The 23856-nt window shown below is 33.9% G+C and overlaps 2 protein-coding genes across 2 annotated transcripts; both read right to left on the bottom strand.

Annotated features, from left to right (window-relative positions):
• Nucleotides 1-2253: 2253 nt before the first annotated feature.
• LOC109704111 (receptor like protein 30-like) lies at nucleotides 2254-5330 on the bottom strand. Its single transcript, XM_020224843.1, has one exon. It carries the CDS (start codon nucleotides 5328-5330, stop codon nucleotides 2376-2378), a length of 2955 nt encoding a protein of 984 aa, XP_020080432.1. The 3' UTR covers nucleotides 2254-2375.
• A 4236-nt stretch (nucleotides 5331-9566) lies between these two features.
• LOC109704110 (receptor-like protein kinase 2) lies at nucleotides 9567-18172 on the bottom strand. The gene is made up of 4 exons (XM_020224842.1): nucleotides 17543-18172; nucleotides 16697-16772; nucleotides 15362-16324; nucleotides 9567-9706 (listed from the first exon to the last, which is right to left on the bottom strand). Exons 1-4 carry the CDS (start codon nucleotides 18170-18172, stop codon nucleotides 9567-9569), a joined length of 1809 nt encoding a protein of 602 aa, XP_020080431.1.
• Nucleotides 18173-23856: the final 5684 nt, after the last annotated feature.

The following is a 23856-nucleotide window of genomic DNA, read 5'->3' as shown; positions in this document are numbered from 1 at the left end:
TGTATCTCAGGGTCATGAGAAAATACGATCTCGCGGAGCATGTCTAGTAAAGTACTTGGACCAATACGGATTAACGTGAGGGGCTGAGGAAGATGTTTCGATAACACACCACGTAAGTCTTGTGACTCATTGCCCGGGCGGTTATCTCGGTTGTGTTACTTGAGATAATCATGAGTACGAGAAATTACGGTGGGGTCGAGCCCTGCCATTACAGGAGAGGGACTTTGTGACGCTTGATCCGGTGTGTGTTGAAACATCTAGGGCATAGACGAATTAAGTCAGTGATGTGCTATATTAGTTGGGTGGTGACTTAATTTAGCACTCCTGCATGTGGTTCTTTTTCGTCAGGTCGCACGCTCTATTACCCGTATGAAGAGATGAATGAGTGAGAGAGAGTTGGCCAATGTGGCCAAGTGGGAGATTGTTGCCATATGGTGTGTCCACATTGGCGGGTTATGATTTGACCCGATCCACATAAGTTATGGATCATGATTCATCCTAACAAGTTTAGGATAAGTATGAATTATATGTTTCTTATTAGTTAAGAAACATATCTTATAATGGATATTTATTATATGTTAATAAATATCCCAATCCTTATCCTAATCTATAGGAGATTCAGGATATTTAGGGGTTCCGTTATTTTATATATACGCCCCCGTTTTCTCCCGTAGGAGAGACGATCGAATACGATCTAATTCGAGAATCCACAAAATCTTCCTTCTTCTCTCTCTTCTTCCTCTCTGGGATTTCTACCTACGTTCCCGGGGTTTTAGGGTGTGGACATAGGAGAGGACTCTGGTAGCCCTCTCCGATTGGCATCCGTGACGTAAGGCGATCCGTTCCGTGACGTAAGGCGTACGCGTGGAGGAAGGCGAGAAACGTGGGAGATCCAGAAGTATCGAGACAAGGACGATCCAAGAAGGCTTGTAAAACAAGCAACCCGATCCGATTCCGGTTCCCGGATACGTTGGCTATCGGGTTTGTAAGTTTCCGCTGCCTATTATTTCCAACATGTTTGAATTCCGATTTCTCTTCTTCCGATGTGGCCGACGAAGATGCAATCCATGGCTCATCACCAAAACCACGCCGAGTGAGCCCTTTCGAATGCATTAGAAAAATTAGCTACTTAGTGTGCTATTCGCTCCATACTATTCTGAAAAGTCTCGTAGTAGTGATTACTGCACCTTGTTTTAATAACTTCCTCAAGTATAATTGCCATAGTATATACATAGTAAAATTATACTTTTTTTTTGTAATAATTACGTATGATATAAATTTTTTGTCCAACAACTGCAGTGCAAAAGTTTTTGTCACTTGCATGAGAAGAGTATATATATTGAATCTATTTAGGAATATGGTTTCTGAAAAAAGACATTTATTGGTTTTTATTTTTATAACAAGTAAATTCTTTCCTCCATTTACGTTCACGGAGATAGGTTAATAACCAAATCACGCAAAAAATTTGTGCACTTTAAATTTTTTAATTTTTTAAATTATATTTAATATATATTTTATATTTGCATATACTTTTTGATGCAAAAAAATTTAAAATTTGAGACAAATTTAAAATTTTATTTCATAATCAAATAATACAAATAAATTCAATTAAAAATTGTAAATATAGATTAGCTATTACTTCAAAAAGTATATGCAAATATAAAATATATATTGCAACTATTTAGGAATATGGTTTCTGAAAAAAGAAAAAGTCTACTATTTATTTTTATAACAAGTAAATTCTTTCCTCCATTTACGTTCACGGAGATAGGTTAATAACCAAATCACGTAAAAAATTTGTGCACTTTAAATTTTTTTATTTTTTTAATTATATTTAATATATATTTTATATTTGAACAATAGGGTTATTCAGCTTTTTATCGTGACAAAATTAAATAGTAGACTTTTTATTTTTTTCGTTTTATGAAGCTTATATATTTTTTTAATTTTTTGATGGAACTGCTCTGTTCCTCTTATATATATATATATATATATATATATATATATATCCTAGTCAATCATGTGCAAGTTTTAAAATGCTTGAATTACAAGGTTAGTCAATTAATTCCTCCCAATGTCAAAAAATAAATATTAGAAAAAAAATATCTTGCTTAAATTTGAAGCATAAGTTAATTAGTTGGCAGGAACATAAAAGAGAATCAAAAAAGGGGTAATGCATATGCAACACAACCCAATTAATTCTCAAACCAGAAAGACATATATAAGCATTAATACTCAAAAAGAGGGGAAAAAAAGAAGAGAAAATCTCACAGGATGCAGACATTATTATTAAGCAGACATTACACAAATGCCATGCAAAAGAAAAACATGAAACACACCATATATACATAGAGATAAATTGCAGAAAATAGACTTTATCCCTGCATATTTCTATTCAACCTTCTCATACTTATTGCAATTATCACATATATTTTGTCGTATAGCCTATCAATCATTTGAAAATAAGTGCTACTCCAGGACTCCTTGAATATTAGGATGCCGCACACGGCCCAAAATCCAGCGACAAACCCTAGTCCCATGCTGAGGTATGGCCATGTTGACTCAGATCCATTGTAGTCATCTCCAACAACATTAGGCATTGTTTCATTTTCAGAACAATTCTTTTCCGTCGGAGGTCCACAAAGATAAGCGTTGCCAATATAAATTGAGGAGTTATCGAGTGTGCTCAATTGATTTCCTGTTGGAATTCTTCCAGATAAATTGTTATAAGACAAATTCAAGAGGCTCAGAAACGTCAAAGCCGACAAGCTTTGTGGAATAGCACCTTGAAGCTCATTTAGAGAGAGATCCAGCGATTCCAGGGAGCGCATGTCACCTAACCTTTCCGGAATCATTCCGGTTAGATGATTTCCTGATAAATTCAAACTCTGCAATAGCCCAAGTGCTACTATCTCTTCTGGAATTTGACCACTTAGGTTGTTATTCGAGAGGTCCATAACCTTGAGAAGGTAGATAGTGGTAGAATATTGATACTCTTCTCCTTTTATTACCACAAGCAAGTTATTACTATAGTCAATGGCTGTAAAGAGCGTCTCATCAACAGTATATATATTTCCATCATGCTGAGTTGTATTATATATCATAGCTCTGAAATTACCAAAAGAACGTGGTATTGATCCTGTCAAATTGTTATGTGAAAGATCCAAGAATTGGAGGTAGGTGAGTTGTGCAAGTTCCGAAGGAATTTCGCCCACAAACATATTTGACCTCAGCTGCAGTATTGCTAGATACTCTAGGTTTTCACCTATCCATGTCGGAATTTCCCCCGTGAATTTATTGCTACTAAGGTCAAGGAGCACTAAACTATTGCAATGTTGCAATTCCAAAGGAAGTTCTCCATAGAAGTTGTTATTGTTGAGGTGCAATGATGTGAGTGAGCATAGTGAATCAATTGAAGAAGGAATTTCGCCAACAAGATTGTTGTTCGACAAATCCAAGATTAAAAAGGATGAATTCTTCCAGCACTGAGGAAGTTCTCCTGATAAAGAGTTGTTTGATAGATCCAGAACTTCCAAAAAATTTTGTTTACATATATAAGATGGGATACTACCGTTAATCTGATTGCTTGATAGTAACAAATAACTTAACTGCGACATATTCGAGATTGGTGAGAGGAAGGGTCCTGATATAGAATTTTCTGAGAGATCTAATACTTGAAGCGAATTTGGCAAAGATGGAATTGGGCCTTCAAGTTTGTTAGACCTCAAAATAAGCCATTCTAGGATTGTCAATTGCAAGGACAGGGGCAACTTGCCTCTAATCTGATTATGAGAGAGATCTAAGTATTCATATGGTAAATTCCAAAACCATTCGGGCACAGTGTCTCTGATCCCTGTGTTGGACAGAGTTAGATCGTAAATTTGCATTTGCCATCGAAGCCACGCTGGAAATTGAGGATGCGAAAATTGACAAGAATCTAAAGCAAGATTTTGAAGTTGAAACGGAGGAATCCACTTGTTATCCACGTCAATGATCAAAGAATTTGATTTTAGGAACAAGATCTTCAAGTTTGATAGGTTGGCAAAATGAGCTTCAGATATGACACCTTGCAAGGAATTATAAGAGAGGTCTAACCATAGCAAATTTGAGAGTCTCCCAATTCCACTAGGAATAGGCCCTGCTAGTGAATTATTGCTGAGATCAAGAACGCTTAGATTCTTCATCTCCTCTAGCCATCCAAATAAACTCCCGTGAAGCTTATTATTTTCTAACGCTAGTTCCTCCATATTCTTCCAGGAGCAATGCAACGGCCCTACCAACTCTGCAATATCTCCGCCGATGCCAATAGAACTAAAATCTATACTTACTAAATTGCACATATTTTGAATTGATCTAGGTATGCTACCGTCAAAATCATTAGATCCTAGCAATAGCATGTTCAAAGAAGTTAAGTTTCCAAGGGAGTCTGGGATCTTCCCATGAAGTCCAGAATATCGAAGATCAAGATAGGAAAGCTTGGTGAGATTCCACAGCCAAGTTGGTAGAGTGGTATTGAAAGGACCATTATCACTAATATCAAGAAATTTCAGGGATGTAAAGTTGACATGAGAAAGAGATGTTGGAATGTTAGTAAGACGACTTCCCGATAAAAACAATTCTGTTAGAAAATGCAACGTGTTTACTACTTCTAACCAATCTGTAGCATCGGATAGGTTTTGGAAGCTTAAATCAAGAACCCTCATAGAAGACAACCGAGAGAGCCATGAAAGGTTATCGACACAAGGTTTGTAGGAAGCAAAAGCGTCACTCAAATTCAGAGTATGCAGGCGAGACAGATTATTGAGCTGAGCAGGTGTTGTACATAGGAAGTCTGACTTAGAGAGGTCAAGATAGCGAAGATTAGATAGGTTGCCAAGTTGCTCAGGTATTTTACCACTGAAATTAGAAATAGAGAGATCAAGATGCATCAAGCTTTTTAATGAACCGATAAATTTCGGGATAGAGATTCCACCAAAATCATTCCGACTAAGATCAAGGCGACTTAAATGACTTAAAACAAGTAAAGATGGATTGATCTCACCGCGCAGGGCACAATCGGATGAATTGGCATCGCAGTTATAATTGTTTTGAAGGTTGAGCTTCACAATGTGGCCGGTGTTGTTGTCGCAAACTACTCCCTTCCAAGTGCTACAACAATCCCGACCGGCCCATGAAGACAATCGACCGCCGGTATCAATAATACCAGCTTTGAAGGTAAGGAGTGCCTCCCTTTCGATCTCGAAGCAGCCGCTTGTTAGGATACAATGATGGCCTAAAAGCCATACACTGAGAAGAAGTAAAAAAAAAAAAAGCAATAGGTATAGCTTCATTATACGATAAGAAAGGAGTTTTTTTATTTTTTTCTCAGTCATTTTAAGGTTCAAAAGAAAAAGAAAAAACTCTCCATCAATCGTGCGATGGGCGAAACAAATAAAGTAAATCTTTATTTAAACCGATCTTTACAATTAGTTAATCCTAAACTTGAACTCAAAGCCTATGGTTGGTAGTTCGAGAAACGGTGAATCCGAAGTAAAAAAAAAAAAAAAAAAAAAAAAAAAAAAAAAAAAAAAAAAAATACAACAACATCGTGAAGAAGAGACGTCTTTCACAACTTTCAAACAAACCTTCTCAGGGATTTCAAGGTTCAAAAGAAAAAGAAATAAAAAAAATAAAAAAATAAAACGACATCTTTATCAATTATTCTACATCTGTATCTGTTCCTGTCGCATCTCTCTATTTACGTGTTTACTTCCCACATTAACTGGGGTCGTGGTTATTTAATTATGTGCATATAAAACGCGTGCCTAGATATATTTCGTCGGTGACGGTAACACATCTCGACATTTTATATGATCAGTGCTCCTGGTATTGGTACGTCATGGCACACGATCGNGCGTTTAAGTCCCTGTTGATTCGAAAGTTGGACATACATGAAATTGAATTCTCTGCACGTGGAGAACATATATTGACTAAATATTATACGGAATCTTGACTTAACATAACTAAGCCTATGTATTTATGGCATAGCCCAAAAATCCCCCCAAAAGACCAAGAAATATATATATAAGATGGAATTTTGGGTGAACTTGTGGTGAGGATGGAGAAGCATTAACGAGGAAACGAGTAATTAATTTTCAATGATCCTAATAATGCAATTAGTTGGAAGTTGGGACCCACTGGGAGGAAAAATGAATACATCGTATAGAAGGGGCTAAAGACCCCAAGTCAGTGATGCGAGGGTTGATGTATGCATTATTAATTAGCTGTAATATGTAGATGCACTTGTTTTAAAATTCAAAACTAATCTGATAGATGTAATGTACAATATCTAAAACACTTGTACATAAAAAGTCATGAATTTTGAAACTTTGTCATCTTGGAGGTAAGTAGTCCAAGATTCGGTAATGCACGAAGGGATTTTGTTATTTGATCCTGAGGAAACACGAATCTAATAAATTTTTGAATTCCTATATACATACCGCTCTTTTAATTTTGTAGAATACATTAAATAATTAGATTAAGTAACTAATTAAGATTGAGTTTTTTAGAAGTGGCACATGCTATACGCTAGGTGCAGTAATAATTTAATTTCCTGTGACCATAAAGGCTGTAAAAAAAGTAGTCTATATATTTTAGACTAACGAAGGTATTTTGTGCAAACAAATCCTACGAAAGAGAAAAAAAATATAGATTCGACCAGCTAGGCCCTAATTAGAGAGATATTAATTATTATTATGATATTAATAATTAAATAATAATTACATAATTAGAGAGATATGAATTAGAAAGACATTTTTTAGAAATATAGTAAATCACTTCATACGTAAAATATACTATTCTATTAAATTATAGATATTAAGTTTTTTGAAAAAAATAAAAAAAATCAAACTTTTTAGTTATAGTCGTACGGAAAAGTCTTCATACTTAGATAACTTATTTCCATATCTAAATGGGACCTAAATAATTAGATTTTAATTTTAAAGCACCTATGGGTGAATTTTAAAAGTGCCATGCAAGATACACGAGTTGCGGCAATAATTTCTTCTGATGATAAAGACTAAAGAAATAGTGGACTATAGAGTATAGACTACCTACATGTGACTAACAAATTAAAGACATTTCATCCAAAGTGTAGACTCTCTTTATGTGGCTAACAAAAGTATTTTGTTCAAACAAACCATATAAATTAAAAAAATATATATAGAAAAGAAAAATTTTGATTTGACCTGTCGAGCTCGATGTTTCACATATTGGATCGGTTAATCTGCGCCAATGATAAAACTTCAATGAGGAGCTCCCCAAACGATGTTTGTTGGGGAATTTCCGAAGTTAATTTTCTCTCCAATCAAAATTTTATAGTGTTTTTTAATAGTAAAATTTTTTTAAAAAAATTAAAATCTAAAAAAAATATAATTTTTGAATAGAGACAAAAGTGATATATGGTGACATATTGGGTCTCCTTAACGGCACGTCATTACGGAGCTTGGACTGAAGTTTCTATTCCTAGGGCGAGTGGTGCCAAAATAACTACTAATCAAAGCTGTGAGAGTCCGAGGAAGTTGAGACAATACTCCCATGACCCGATCCGATCTGACCAGAAATTTTTTCGAATGGGGCTTGTACTTCAGACACATGAAATATATTCAGCATCAGGTTTGGCTCTGTAGAGCCAATTTCCTCTATTGATAATTGAGTGGTCGATCCATGTGCATTTGAGAAATACATTGGTTTTCTTTTTACCCCAAATTGTGACGAGGAAAAGAGAGAGGTGTTTTAATTTTTAATTTTTAATTTTTTTTAGAGAAAGGTAGAATGCTACCTGCTAAATAAATTTAGCTGGAAATGTGAATCAAATAGGTAGGATTTGAACTTGGGACTTTAACTACCAACCACCAAACCTTTTGTCACTTACATCAGGAACAATCGATGAGAGATTTTTAATTGATCACCGGAGAATGATGTTGTAGAAGTAAGGATTGGTAAAATTCAGCTAAAAACGAAAAAAATATTAAATTTAATAGTTTGATTTGAGTTATAATAATTAATCAATTTATAGTTTTATTAAATTTAATAGTTCTATCAGCTACATGCCTACATACCATCTATTAGTTCAATATTATTATTAAAAAAAGTTTTAAAAGCTATTCAATTTTTATTAAAACTTTTAATTTAATTTGTTAAAAACACTTAGGGCTAGCTTGGTTCACATATTTTAGACTGTTGAATCGAAATGGGATTCAATAATTTCAGTAGTTGTTGTTTGTTTTATAGAAATTAGATTTCGATTCTCATTCACCTCTGGAAAAAAAATGACCTGATCTATTTATGATTTAATCCGGTTTAAATTTTAAATTGTTTCATTCCAGAGTAAAGCACTCGAATTCCTCTCTCATAAACACCTCCTCGTTATTTCTCTCCGTTACCCTCCTCTTCCATAACCAAAACTCTCTCTCAAATTTCTAGGTATTCTAATTATCCATTATGATTTCCATTTCAACAACAAACCAAGCATTTTTGAATGATTTATTTTTCTATTTTTTATTCCAATATAATCTAATTTTATTTTCTATTTTCATTTTAACCATGAACTAAACATGCTTGTCGTTCTAACAAATCAGAAGGCTTCCATCAAAGTTAAAGTTGAGGGGGGTATTTCAAACTAGACTATATGTGAGGGGGCCTGTACATTTTCTCAAAAAAATCTTACAAAGTTAAAGTTGAGGGGGGTTTTTCAAACTAGACTCTATGTGAGGGGGCCTGTACATTTTCTCAAAAAAATCTTACAAAGTTAAAGTTGAGGGGGGTTTTTCAAACTTGACTATATGTGAGGGGGCCTGTACATTTTCTCAAAAAAATCTTACCGAAGGTAATAACAGCCTCTCAAAGTTTGGTGCGCGAGGTCTAACAAGCGTGCATAAATAAATAGCCATAAAGTCGGCAGTGTTAGAAGTGTCGTCGCCGATTTAGCCGAATAAACAAAAAACACTACTCTTTTCTCTATGTAATTTAGGTCTGATACCGACCGTCTCTAGAGCAAGTGGCAAAGAGCTTGGTGGTTGGTATCCGAGACCCAATTTCGAATCCTAGTTGATTCACATTTCTAGCTAAGTTTATTTCTAAATAAATAAACGAAACGGGTAGCGTGCTATCTATTTCTCAAAAAAAAAAAAAAAAAAAAAAAGTAATTTAGGTCTGATGCAGATCCGTCATGGGTGTTTTGCTGCTGAGTACTTGAGATCAAGTTCATATCCCGCAAAAGGGTTTGTTTCGCATGTGTAGATGTAGCCAACGCAGATGCATCTTGTTGGATTCTACAAATCACAAAATGACAATTTTTTTTTTTGAGTAAAAGGTAGCACGTTACCCACTTCATTCATTGAAAGGATGAATTATGCTGCATGGGTGAGACAACACTGGCTTCGATGGGGGCAAAAAAAAAAAAAAAAAAATACTATAGCCAACGGGCAAACAAAACTTGGTTCTAAGACTTCGTCTTATTTAATCTTGTGGGCTGCAAGGATGGCATCCGGTTGGGTATTCCTAAAAATCACGCCATTCCTAACCTCCTAGATAATCCACCAGCAAGCTACCAACCCGGAAATAATAGCACATGGCTTCTGTGTTCCCTTCTTCGTCATCCATCTATCCCAGATCGAAGTCACATCATGCCCTCTATCTCCAAGTTGGGCGTTCACCAAGCTCGTCACTATAAGGAATCTCGAAAAAACACAATGTACGAATAAATGGTCTACCGTTTTCTTTTCAGTCCCGCACAGCACGCAAGTAGTATTTTCAGTCCAACCTCTCTTAAGAAGGTTGTCGGCGGTGAGGGGCCGCTTCTTAAGGACGATCCAGCTAAAAACTTTTACTTTAATGGGCACTCGGAGTCTCCAGAGCGTGCTAGATTGCCCAATTTTTGAAATTTTTGAAATGTATCACTTTATTATCTTAGTTAATAATGAATTGTTACAATAAAATAAAGCTAAAAATTACAGAGTAGTAAACTAGTAAGTAAAATGAGCTAACAGCAGTGGCCTATTTGAAGTTTATCCTAAAGTTTAATATTTGAGGTTGAGCTTCGAAAATGAGAGGAAAGTTAAGAGTAGAAGATACAGTAAAGGTCGAATATGTTAAATTTGACTATGTACATATATAAAATAGTTTCTATTTGGAAATATAAATTATTAATTAACAATTATAGCTCTATCTGTGCATCGCACGAATTAATCGCTAGCTTGATAAATAGCTGAATTAATCTTTACTAGCAAGCATAAATTAATTACATAGCAAAGAATTAATAAGTGGAAAAGACAAAAGAAAAGTTATGATGGCTATGCAACTCAGGCCCACTTCCTCAAATGGTTACCACACATGTAGTAGACATTAATTAGTACGTACTTAGCAAAATATTACACTCAGGGAAACAATTTGTAAATTTATAATAGATAACAGGGCATAAAAGTTATCTCAACCATAAATTATTTTGGTTTGATTTTTTAATTTTTAAAAATTTTAATTTTTACTATCTAATCTTTTAATTTTTTTTATTTAAGTTAGTCGGCAGTATTTTGACTTCAAAATTTAAATTAATTACTTACTTCATGCGAAAATTTATTACATGCACCGGGTACACCAGATTGCTTATGCATTATTCTCTATAATTAGTAATTGTTAAATATAAATTTTATGCACCATATGTTTAAAAGCCCTATTAGTTAGATCTTAAATTAAAATTTAATTAAGTAAATATATTTTATCTAATCTAGAAAGTTTGTTTATATTCAATTGTAAATTTTGAAAATGCATGTATTTCTTGTGAACGAAATTATATTATTTTCATCTGCCGGCAATTTTGCAAAATGTTTATTATCAAGGCAATGGATTTCGAAATTTGTAAGTGTTATATATAAATTCCTTAGATTTTTTTTTTTTTTTTGAGAACAATTCCTTAAATATTATGTGTGTATATTGATAAATTTATTTTAATTGGAAATAATGAAGAGAATATAGTATAGAATAAAATTTTATAAATTAGACTTTATTTTTAAAGCCTTTATTATAGCTATTTTAAAATGTGGTTCATGAGGTATACTTAACACCCGGTGCCAGCAATAATTTTTCCTGAATTGATTGGTATAAATGTGATAGTCTTTTATTGTTTAGTCAAAAAAAAAAAATACCAATTGTGGTGACGCAGATTCGCCGATTACCGAATAGTCTGTAGTTGGTGGAAATGACTCGCAAACAACAGTTTTCAAATAAAGAACTGATAATTGAATGGTGGGACTATAAAAAATATAGCTTTATCGGCTTAAATGTGGAACGTTGTATTAAATACGAAAATATATAAAATATTTTTCTATCATATTTTGAGATTGTTTGGAAAGTATATTTTTATTTAAAGTAGAAAATATATAATTATAAAAATCATGTTGCACTTTTTTCTTATTTTAACGATGGTATGCTGAGAGCACAATACATTTAAACTCATTCAATCTCCTTCAAACACACATTTAATTACTAAAACTCAAAAGTAATCACGAAATGGCATTCACAATAAAAATAAAAATAAAAAAAAAAAATCCTTTCCCACGCGCTGGTGGGTCGTCACCGAGAGGAACAATATTATCTTCCAAGCGAATTACCCCACCCCTTCCCACACGCCGGAGCGTGTAATTAAACTTTCTCCTTAACTAGTGGAAAGAGGTTGGCTAATTGCCGACGACGGACCCCGGCAGTTTCTCTTGTTTTGGAGCAGATGACTATCGCCCTCTCGACATTTCTTTTTTTCCTCTAATTGTTTCCTAGTTTCTTCTTTCTTCCTTTCCTCTGTTTTTTTCGATCTGTTTTCTTTTTCGTCTCTGGAGGCCTTGGCTGCTTCCATTTTGTACGTCGAGTTTATTTTTCCTAATGAATGAAGCAGATAGCTTACTACCTTTCTCTCAAAAAAAAAAAAAATCCTTTTCATCGTGTAACATCAACTTCTGCGATGATAACACTTATGCGAAAAGTTAATGAAATCTGATATCATTAAATTTTTATGTAGAAATTAAGATATTTGAGACACGACGTGAATTACAGGAGAGTTTTTTTTTTTGTAATTAATCTGAAAAAAAAAGATTCATAACTACTTTCTTGCCTAGCTATCATCATACAAAGAAGTTATATCTTATACGCAGCTAATCTAAATTAGTACCAAAGAGTCAATAAAAAAATGAAGTTTAATCCAAAACCTAATAAACCATCATACCAATTTGGACTCTAAACACAAACAACGTGAGTCACACTTGGGCCCAATAAATAGCGCATATAAACAATAGTTTTTTGAAAGACCCATAGTAAGGCTCGTGGAAAAGCCCAAGTCAATTCTAAGTGTGGCAAAGAAATTAAAGAGGCAAAACTTTTGTTAGTGGAGGACTCTTAAGTCACAAGACCCAAGGATTAAAAACAAAAAACAAAAAACTTTCTTTTTTTTTTCTTTTTGGATAAAAGGAAATTTTACTTGTACATTCTAAAAATAAAATGTATATCTTACACCTACCATCTTAGGGCTCCCAGAAATCTAATTAATTTTTAGTTTAAAAAAATAAAAAATTTGATGTTATAAGTGAGAAAATTAATGGCTTTTGGATGAAAAAAGTATAAAATGTACATCTTATCAAACTCAAGAGCTACGGCTCTAATACCATGTTAAAAATACGAAATAGTCATTATTCTCAAAAGGCTTAAGCTGCATGAGAACGATATTCTTAATAATTATCTTCAACACGAGGGTACCGGCCGCATTGCTCTTGAATAAATTGTACTTTTGGTCTTCAAATTATAAGGTGCGTGACATGTAGATAATTAAATTTTTATTTGTTATAATTTTTAGTTTTGAACTTTTTAAATTATTGCAAATAAAGTCTACAATCTAATTTAATTGACTTAATATTGATAAATTATTGATAAAAAATTTGTAATTATAAAATTTATGAGATATAAGATTTAGACTCTTTTCGAAATGCATAGATAGTATTACTCTATGTTAATTAGCAACCGCGTACGATTAACCTTCTCACAAGATATATAGGTGGACCGGAGACTCCAAACTGAATACTATTACCGGTCTTTTTTTCTTTTTCTTTTGTTTTTTTGTTGCCAAAAAGTCTTTTCTAAATAAATATTCTACCTATAATCACATCTAATTAATTTTGTTGAGCTGTGTAAGAGGAGGGGCGATGTAGTAACTTTGCCTTCGAAATATGTTGAAGAAAAATAAGTATTTTTTCCTACTTTTATACAATGTATATTCTATTCGATATTGTTATTTTTATATGGATTGCTGGAGGCTTTGTTGTGACAGATATTACATATATAAATGATGTAGCCAAGCGGTCAGAAAAATTTACAAATATTTAATCAAAATCAATATGACAAATTCATATTAAAAAGATGACGAAAAAAGGTATGATATTATTAATCTTAGATGGGATATTATATTACAAAGAAGAAATTTTCACCCTATAGATTTAATGATCGACTAAGATCCTTTCTGATGGTGAGAGATGTCAATGATTATTGGGCCAAAACGAATTAGGATGAAAGCGTATAGGTACGGAGTATGCTTCTCCATTTTTCAGTGGAGTCCTAGAAATTATCTCTTATTAGTTGAAAGATTGCAATATGTACTAAAATAATTTTAGTCAGTTGGGCTCAGTCCATTTAATCAAGGGGTTAACCGATCTAGTCCGATCCCCTTTTTTGGGCTGGGTCTAGTCACTCCGATGTCTGCCGTATCAAATATCCCAACCCATAGGTCGAGTTAATTATTAGCCATCTCTGTAAATTTTCATAACCTTCTTTGCTTGAGTCCGTTTGGTTCAATATAAAACTGTATAGTATAATTTTTCGGAGAAAAACATTTTTGTAGAAATTTTTTTTTACGTTTTATAGTGTTTGATTTGTAGGAAAAATAATAATTTTTCATCAACATTTGTTTAGTTGGAAAAAAAAAAAAATTCATATTTGTTTGGTTCAATTCGGTGAAAAAAAAGAATGAAAAAACTTTTACCCAGTTTGAGTTTCCGTTCTCCACTGAAAAAACAACGAAAAGAGAAAGCTTCAATTTTTTTCTCAAATTGGTAAAAGTAATTTTATGAAAAAATATTTTGATGTTGAACCAAACTAGCAGAAAGTATTTTTTATACTGAAAATAATTTTTCAATTCGTGTTATGCTGAACCAAATGCTCCCTTAATGAAACTTATTATAGGGCTAATTAAGCCCTCATAGTTTTGTCAATCCATCCGAGTGGGTGGGATGGATTAAGTCCTTCCCATTCGATGAGTAGGAATATGATATACACCGCTCTGTCTTGCTTTAATAGCCTCTCCAGATATATAACCATTACAGTATATTTTAAGATTAAACTTTGGAGGAAAGAATTTTCTTTTGTAATGATTAGGCGTGTCCTTAATTTTTAGTTAATCCAAACTCTACCATGTAAAGGTTTTTGTCACTGCAGATATGATAAGACTATATACTGGATTTATTTGAGATTAAGGTTTCTAAGAAAGGACTGTTTTTGGTTTTTATTTTATTTACAGTAAAATTTTTCGTCCATTTTCTTTATGAAAACAGGTCTGCGGCCAAATTACATAAAATATTTATGCGTTATAGGGTTTGGGCTTTTCTCGTGAAAGTAATTAAATAGTCGTTCTTTATTTTCTGCAGTTTCTATTTCTTTTCTAACTCTTACTATGTCATGTGCAACTTTTAAATCCTTGTAGCCTAATAGCGTCGTTTTTTTTTTTTTTTTTTTTTTTTTTTGNAGCCCTCTTTCTCTTTCTAACTTGTATTCTCTCCTGTGCAACTTTTAAATCCTTATATTATAAGGTTCGTAAATTAATTTCCTCACAATACTCTTATACGAGAAGCGACAATTTGTTCTTTTTTTTTTTTTTTCTGAAGCATAAATTAATTAGCAAGCAGGAACATAATGAGAACATAAAAGGGGTAATGCATGCAACACTACCCGCTTTCTCAAAAACCAGCATTTCACATTAATACTTAAAGAGAAAAAAAAAAAAAAAAATCTTCCATGAAGTAGAAATTATTATTAAGCAAACACTATATATAGGAGAAGTGTCAATAAGGAATCGCGGGGCATTTCTAGATATATAACTCAAAAGTTGTGAATTTATAAGAAAAACAAGAAAAACACCAGACATAAAGATAAATTGTAGAAATTAGACTTCATCCGTGCATTTTTCTATTCAACCTTCTCATACTTATTGCTATCATCACATATAATTTGTCGTAAAGCCTATCAATCATTTGAAAATAAATGCTACTCCAGGACTCCTTGAATATTAAGATACCGCAAACACTCCAGAATCCAGTGACGAACCCTAATCCCATGCCTAGGTATAGCCATGCTGACTCAGATCCATCATAGTCGTCTCCAACGACATTAGGCATTGTTTCATTTTCAGTACAATTCTTTTCCGTCGGAGGTCCACAAAGATAAGCATTGCCAATATAAATTGAGGAGTTATCGAGTGTGCTCAATTGATTTCCTGTTGGAATTCTTCCAGACAAATTGTTATAAGACAAATTCAAGTGGCTCAAAAACGTCAAAGCCGACAAACTTTGTGGAATAGCACCTTGAAGCTCATTTAGTGAGAGGTCCAGTGATTCCAGTAAGTGCATGTCACCTAACCTTTCCGGAATCATTCCAGTTAGATGATTTCTTGATAAATTCAAACTACGTAATAACGCAAGTGCAACTATCTCTTCAGGGATTTGACCGCTTAGATTGTTTTCCGAGAGGTCCATAATCTTGAGAAGATAGATGGTGGTAGAATATTGATACTCTTCTCCTTGTATTACCACAAGCAAGTTATTCTTGTAGTCAAAAGCTGTAAAGGTCCTCTCGTCAACAGAAAATCTTTTTCCATCATAATTGTGAATTGTATGATAGATCATAGCGCTGAAATTACCAAAAGAACGTGGTATTGATCCTGTCAAATTATTATGCGCAAAATCCAAGAATTGGAGGTAAACAAGTTGTGCAAGCTCCGAAGGAATTTCTCCCACAAATATATTTGACCTCAACTGCAATATTACTAGATCCTGCAAGTTTTCACCTATCCATCTTGGGATTTCTCCTGTGAGTTTATTGTTGCTAAGGTCAAGGAAAAGTAAATTATTGCAATGTTGCAATTCCGAAGGAAGTTCTCCATAGAAGTTGTTACTGTTGAGGTGCAATAATGTGAGCGAGCTCAGCGAACCAATTGAAGGAGGAATTTCGCCGGCAAGATTGTTGTTCGACAAATCCAAAACTAAAAGGGATGAATTGTTCCAGCATTGAGGGAGCTAGTTCTCCTGATAAAGAGTTGTTTGATAGATCCAGAACTTCTAGATATATTAGTTCACATATATAAGATGGGATACTACCGTTAATCTGATTGCTTGATAGTAACAAATAACTTAACTGCGACATATTCGAGATTGGTGAGAGAAGGGGTCCTGATATAGAATTTTCTGAGAGATCTAATGTGACAAGCGTGTTTGGCAAAGATGGAATTGGGCCTTCAAGTCTGTTAGACCTCAAAATAAGAGTGCCTAGGCTTGTAAATTGCAAAGACATGGGCAACTTGCCTCTAATCTGATTATAAGAGAGATCTACGAAGGAAAATGACAAATTCCAAAACCATTCAGGAATACTATCTGCAATGCTAGTGTTGGACAGATGTAGATCATCAAGTTGCATTTGCGATCGAAGCCACGCTGGAAATTGAGGATGCAAAAATTGACAAGAATCCAATCTAATATCTAAAAGTTGAAACGGTGGAATCCAATTTCGATCCATGTCAATGATCAAAGAATTTGAGTCTAGCAACAAAATCGTCAACTTTGATAGGTTGGCAAAATGAGCTTCAGATATGACACCTTGCAAGGAATTATAAGAGAGGTCTAACCATAGCAAATTTGAGAGTCTCCCAATTCCACTACGAATAGGCCCTACTAGTGAATTATTGCTGAGATGGAGAGAACTTAGATTCTTCATCTCCTCTAGCCATCCAAATAAACTCCCATGAAGCTTGTTATTTCCTAACAGTAGTTGCTCCACATTCTTCCATGAGCAAAGCGTCCGTACGAACTCTGCAATATCTCCGTGGATGCGAAGACGGCTCAAATCTATAATCACTAAATTGCACAAATTTTGAATTGATCTAGGTATGGTACCTTCAAAATGATTAAATCCTAAGTACATGGTGTTCAAAGAAATTAAGTTTCCAAGAGAGTCTGGGATCGTCCCATGAAATCCAGAATTTGTGAGATCAAGATAGGAAAGTTTGGTAAGATTCCACAGCCAAGTTGGTAGGGTAGTATTGAAGGGGCCATTATAACCAAGATCAAGGACAGTCAGGGATGTAAAGTTGACACGAGAAAGATGTTGCAATATTAGTAAGATGGCATTCATGCAAATATAATTCTGTTAGAGAATGCAACGTGTTTACTACTTCCAACCAATCTGCAGCATTGGATAGGCTTACCATGCTTAAACCGAGAACCCTAATAGAAGACAACTGAGAGAGCCATGAAAGGTTATCGACACAAGGGTTGTAGGAAGCAAAAGCGTAAATCAAACCAAGAGTATGCAGTCGAGAGAGATTACTGAGCTGAAGAGGTGTTTTACAAGTGAAGCTTGATCCGGAGAGGTCAAGATAGCGAAGATTAGATAGGTTGCCAAGTTGTTCAGGTATTTTACCACTGAAATTAGAATCGGAGAGATCAAGATGCGTCAAGCTTTTTAATGAACCGATAAATTTCGGAATAGAGATTCCACCAAAATCATTCCCACTAAGATCGAGGCGACTTAAATGACTTAAAACAAGTAAAGATGGATTGATCTCACCACGTAAGGAATCATCTGACCAATTGGCATACATATAATTGTTTTGAAGGTTGAGCTTCAGAACATGACCGGTGTTGTTGTCGCATACCACTCCCCACCAACTGCAACAATCTCGACCGGCCCATGAAGACAAGCGATTGCTCGTATCGATAATACTAGCTTTGAACGTAAGGAGCGCTTCCCTTTCGATCTCGAAGCACCCGCTTGTTAGGATACCATGATGGCCTAAAAGCCATACTGCGAGAAGAAGTAACGAATGGTCCTGCATGGTTGTGGTTCTCGTGACCAGCATATTTTACAGCTCTACACAATGGCCAATGGCTACATTATATAGATCCATGTGCAACATATACGTGTATTTATTGGTGCTAAGGTCTACTGCATCCCTTCGTTTGCGCACCTCTCGATCTCTCTCTTTCTTTTTCTCTCCCTACACAGTCTTTTGTCTATGTCTACATCAAATTAACTATTACTACAAGAAAAGAAAAAAAAAAACTTGGAGCTTTACAGACTCTTCCAAATAAACTTTTAGTAACAGTTAAATCTATGTATAAACAATTAATAACGGAATCATGCCTACATAATGCACTATCGATATCAAAGCCTCTTAATTCCATATTAGATGCGTTTAAATCCCTATTGATTTGAAACTTGGACATACCTGAAACTAAATTTTCTACATGCACAGAATTTTTTATTTTTTGAGAGACAGGTAGCACGCTACCCGTTTCGTTTATTTCATTAGAAATAAATTTAGCTGGAAATGTGAATCAATTAGGATTCGAACTTGGGTCTCGAATACCAACTACCAAGTCCTTTGCCACTTGCTCCAGGGACGGTCGGTTACCTAAACATTATATATGGACTCTTGACTTTAATATAACTAAGCCTACATATCTATGGCTGAGGCCCGAAGATCCCCCAGAATGCCCAAGAAATATACATAAGATGAAATTTTGGGTTAACTTGTGGGGTGAGAAGCATTAACGAGGAAAGGAGTAATTTTCATTGACCCTAATAACACAAGGGTCTCTCTCTAGACTAATTAAAAGAGTTTTAGGGGCCGTTTGGTTAGATGTAATTATAAATGCAGTGTAGTTAGAGATGCATGCAGTTGAAAATGCAGCAGCTATGACTACATGAATCTTATTTGGTTGGATGTAGTAGAAAGCGCTGCAAGTATAAATAATTTGTTTGGTTGCATGTAGTTGAAAAATAATTTTTAAAATTTTATTATTTTATATATATGATGGTGAGATTACCTCTAATGTAAAAAAGAAAAATAATTTTTATTTTAAAAATATTGAGGAGGTAAGTATATCTTTTATTTAAAGTTACTCTCTCCAACTGCTATAGTTGGAACTACGACCAATTTGGGCGTAGTTCGAATTGCTGCAGTTGGGTCTCCTCTTGCAGTTCCTATTGCAATATTTGGAGTTAAATACATTAAACCAAACACGAAATTTACATTTACATATAGTTTACAACTGCAATGCAGCTGCAACTACATGCAACCAAACAGCCCCTTAGCGAGAGAACCAAGCACGTTGGGACCCACGGAAGGAAAATGAACACAACGTATGGAATAGGCTAAAGACCCCAAGTCAATGATGCCAAATATTATTACGTGCAAGAGGTGCACCGGATTGTTTATACATTGTTAGCTGTAATTAGCAATGCTTTAAAATTAATTTGGGTCGACTAATGACCCAAAATTGTTATTGGATCAGGGGTAACTAGTTTAACCACTAAGTCACTAGTTAATTTAAACAATGAGGTTAGTATATATGACGTCATAAATATGCAATGATTATTTTTAAATTTTATTATATAAATAATATAGATATATTATTATTTTAGTATCTTAATTATAAAATACTAATTTTTAAATCAAATTAAATAGATATAAATGGTCAAGTTTCACATATTATAAGACAAAATTGTGTTAATAGCAAATAAAATAAGTTTAGTTAATTTAAACTAGTTACTGAATTTTAATATGACTTAATCAAAAACACATCATATCAATTTGATTAAAACCGAATCAGTGGACTGCCGGGTTCGAACGGCTCAAAACGATTTTTTGAGTTATCCAATTCAAAGGATTAAACTAGACTGTTTTATAGATTGGGTTCATGGTAGAGCAAATCGAAGCAGCCGGTTTGATCGGTTTTGAACCGTTGGTAATAAGTGTACACTTGTCTTAAAATTCAAAAGTAATCTTAAAAGATGTAATGCTTGCACGTAAAAATTCATGAATTTTGAAAATTTGTCATCTCGGTGGAAGGTAGTCCAAAATTATTCGACAATGCACGAAGGGGTGTTGTTATTTGTGTTGGCTTAAATGGGCCTATCCTGCGGCGGGAGGTCATGTGGGTCGAGTCATATTCGAAATGGCATGAGGTTGGATTGGGCCAAGTCATATTTAAAGTGGCGTGAGGTTGGTCGGGTCGAGTCACAATCGAGATCCGGGAGCGCTGTATCTGTACGCTTTAAATGAATTGGTTACGTATTTATAATAGTTCGAGCTTTTGGGATTAACGGTTAATGTCAACGATCCGACAAGTGGTATCAGAGCCAGTGGTCACGGGTTAGGTGTTGGAGGGGGATTGTTGGCTTAAATGGGTCAGTATCCTGCCCTGTGATGGGAGGCCATATTAGCCGAGTCATATTCGAAATGGCGTGAGGCTGGGTTGGGTCAAATCATGTTCGAAGTGGCATAAAGATTGGTTGGGTCGAATCACAATCGTAAACCGTGGGTGCTGTATCTGTACGCTTTAATTGAATTGATTGTGTATTTCTAATAACTCAAACTTTTGGAATTAATGATTAGCGTCAACGATCCGACAATTTGATCTACAAGAAACAGCTATGTAATAACTTTTGAATTCCTATATACAACTCTTTTAATTTTGTAGAATATGTTAAATAATTAGATTCTGATTTGAAAGCAACTACGATTGATTTTAGAAGTGCGCGCACTATACGCTAGGTGCAGTAGTAATTTTTTGTGACCATAAAAGTGGTAAAAACAGTGGATAATAGACTCCATATGCAACTAAGAAAGGATATTTTGTGCAAACAAATCCTATGAAAAAAAGAAAAAGAAAATAGATTCGACCGCCAGGCCCTGATTAGAGAGATATTAATAATTATTATGATATTAATACTTAAATATAATTAAATAATTCGATAGATATTAATTAAAAAATTATTTTTATAAATATAGTAAATTATTTCGTACGTGAAATATACTATTCTATCAAATTATAAACATTAAAATTATTGAAGAAGCAAAAAAAATTAAACTTTTTAATTGTAGTCATATTAAAAAATTTTCATACGTGAATAATTTATTCTGACATTTAAATAAAACTTAAATAATTAGATTTTAATTTTAAAGCAACTATAACTGAATTTTAAACGTGCTACCCACGATACGTAAGTTGCGTATCGTGCTACTGATTATAGCTGTGCGTTTAAGTCCCTGTTGATTCGAAAGTTGGACATACATGAAATCGAATTCTCTGCACGTGGACAATATATATTGACTAAATATTATATATGGAATCTTGACTTAGCATAACTACGCCTACGTATTTATGGCATAGCCCTAAAATCCCCCAAAAAGCCCAAGAAATATATATATAGTGTGAGGCTACTATACTATCGGAAGTACGGATCCTTTCATGCTTCTAGCTCATTTTCGATATTGTGATTTTCGAATCGTCGATCGGCTCCGTTAAACTTGATCTAGAGTATTTGAAGTATCTAGAAAATAAATTTTATAATTTTTTTATTTCATTTGCCTAGTGATCGAAGGGGCCAAAATCAATAATTTTAATGATCACAGTGAGCCGTTTGCAAGTTTAACGGTGTAGAAATATCCAAATCACGTGAAATTTTGATAGAAAATTCTTTATGCTATATAAAACAAGATCAATATTTTTGATCTAAAATTTTAACGTCATACTATCACATTTTGTAAGATTTTTATTTTCAGCCGTTGATTTTGAGTCCCTTTGTTCACTAGGCAAATAATATCAAAAAATTGCATAATTTATTTTCTAGATACTTCAAATACTCTAGATCAAGTTTAACGGAGTCGATCGACGATTCGAAAGTCACAACATCGAAAATGAACTGGAAGCACGAAATGCTCCGTACTTCCGATAGCATAGTAGCCTTACTCTCTCTCTCTCTCTCTCTCTCTATATATATATATATATATATAAGATGGAATTTTGGGTGAACTTGTGGTGACGATCGAGAAGCATTAACGAGGAAACGAGTAATTTTCAATGATCCTAATAATGCAACCAGTTGGGACCCCCTGGGAGGAAAAATGAATACATCGTATAGAAGGGGCTAAAGACCTCAATCAATGATGCGAGGTTTGATGTTTATGCATTATTAATTAGCTGTAATGTATAGATGCACTTGTTTTAAAATTCAAAACTAATATGATAGAAGATTGGGAAGTGTCCAATCTTCTACCAGATGCGTGTTTGCCCGTTTCCTTGTGGTTAAGACATTGGGAAGTGTCCAATCAGAAAATTTAGAGGCAGATGTGAACTCGATCTGGGATAGATGGAAAGGAAGAAAAGGGATACAACCTAAGCACACTGACCTAAAAAGATTAATGGCCTGTTGGTGGATTCTTTGGGAGATCAGGAACGGAGCGATCTTCAAGACGACACAGCCTGATTCCTTCATTGGGATTGTTAAGATTAAACAACTGACGAGTTTGTGGGAGAAGCTGCGCACTGTGGAGAGACTTTAATGTATTTCTAATTTCTAATTTTTGGTTCTTTTATCTTTATTTTTATTTTTATTTTTATTTTTATTTTTCTTCACCACTCCCAAGGCTTGAGTTGCCTCACCCATGTAGCTTAGTTCATATCCTGATTGAATGAAGCTGGTAGCGTGTTATCTTTTTTTCAAAAAAAAAAAAAACTAATATGATAGATGTAATGTACAATATCTAAGACACTTGTACATGAATTTACCGACCGTCCCTAGAGCAAATGGCAAAGGGCTTAGTAGTTGGTACCCGAGGTCCCAAGTTCGAATTCTAATTGATTCACATTTCTAGCAAAGATTGAGTTTTAGAAGTGGCACATGCTACACGCTAGGTGCAGTAATAATTTCCTGTGACGATAAAGGCTATTTAAAAGGTATACGAAAGAGAAAAAAAAAAGATTCGACCAGCTAGGCCCTAATTAGAGAGATATTAATTATTATTATGATATTAATAATTAAATAATAATTACATAATTAGAGAGATATGAATTAGAAAGACATTTTTTAGAAATATAGTTAATCCATTTATGCGTAAAATTCGCCAATGTACGAAGGGATTTTGTTATTTGATTCAAAAGAAATAGGTATTTAATAACTTTTGAATTCTTATACATGACTCTTTTACTTTTGTAGTAGAATACATTAACTAATTTGATTTTGGTTTGAAAGCAACTATTATTGAGTTTTAGAAGTGCCGCATGCTATACGCTAAGGCAGCGTTGGTTCGGGAATAAGGGGGGAATAAGTCTTTGTTCCCTCCTTTGTTTCCAAATGTATATTTTCGTATCTAAGAACAGTGGTTCTCAAGTCTCTGGAATAAGCTGATACTATTCGGTATAAGTCTGAAATTGCTTTCCACCATTTTTTTCGCAAACAAGCTGGTTTCAAAGTAGGAACAAACTTAATTAAAATTAAAATTTAATTTTAATTATGATACTAAATCCTTAATTAATTTAATTAATATATTTTTAAATAATTATCTATTGCTTAAATAATAAAGTAAAATACTTGCCCTATATTCAAACACTATTTTGATGAATGTAATGTACAGCATCTAAAATGCTTATATATGAAAATTCGTAAGTAATTTTTTAAATTTATTATCTTGGCAAAAAGTAGTTCAAAATTCGATAATGCGGAAAAACATTA

Source organism: Ananas comosus, unplaced genomic scaffold (assembly GCF_001540865.1).
Source record: "Ananas comosus cultivar F153 unplaced genomic scaffold, ASM154086v1, whole genome shotgun sequence".
NCBI lineage: Eukaryota > Viridiplantae > Streptophyta > Magnoliopsida > Poales > Bromeliaceae > Ananas > Ananas comosus.
This window is presented reverse-complemented; position numbering and strand designations above follow the sequence as displayed.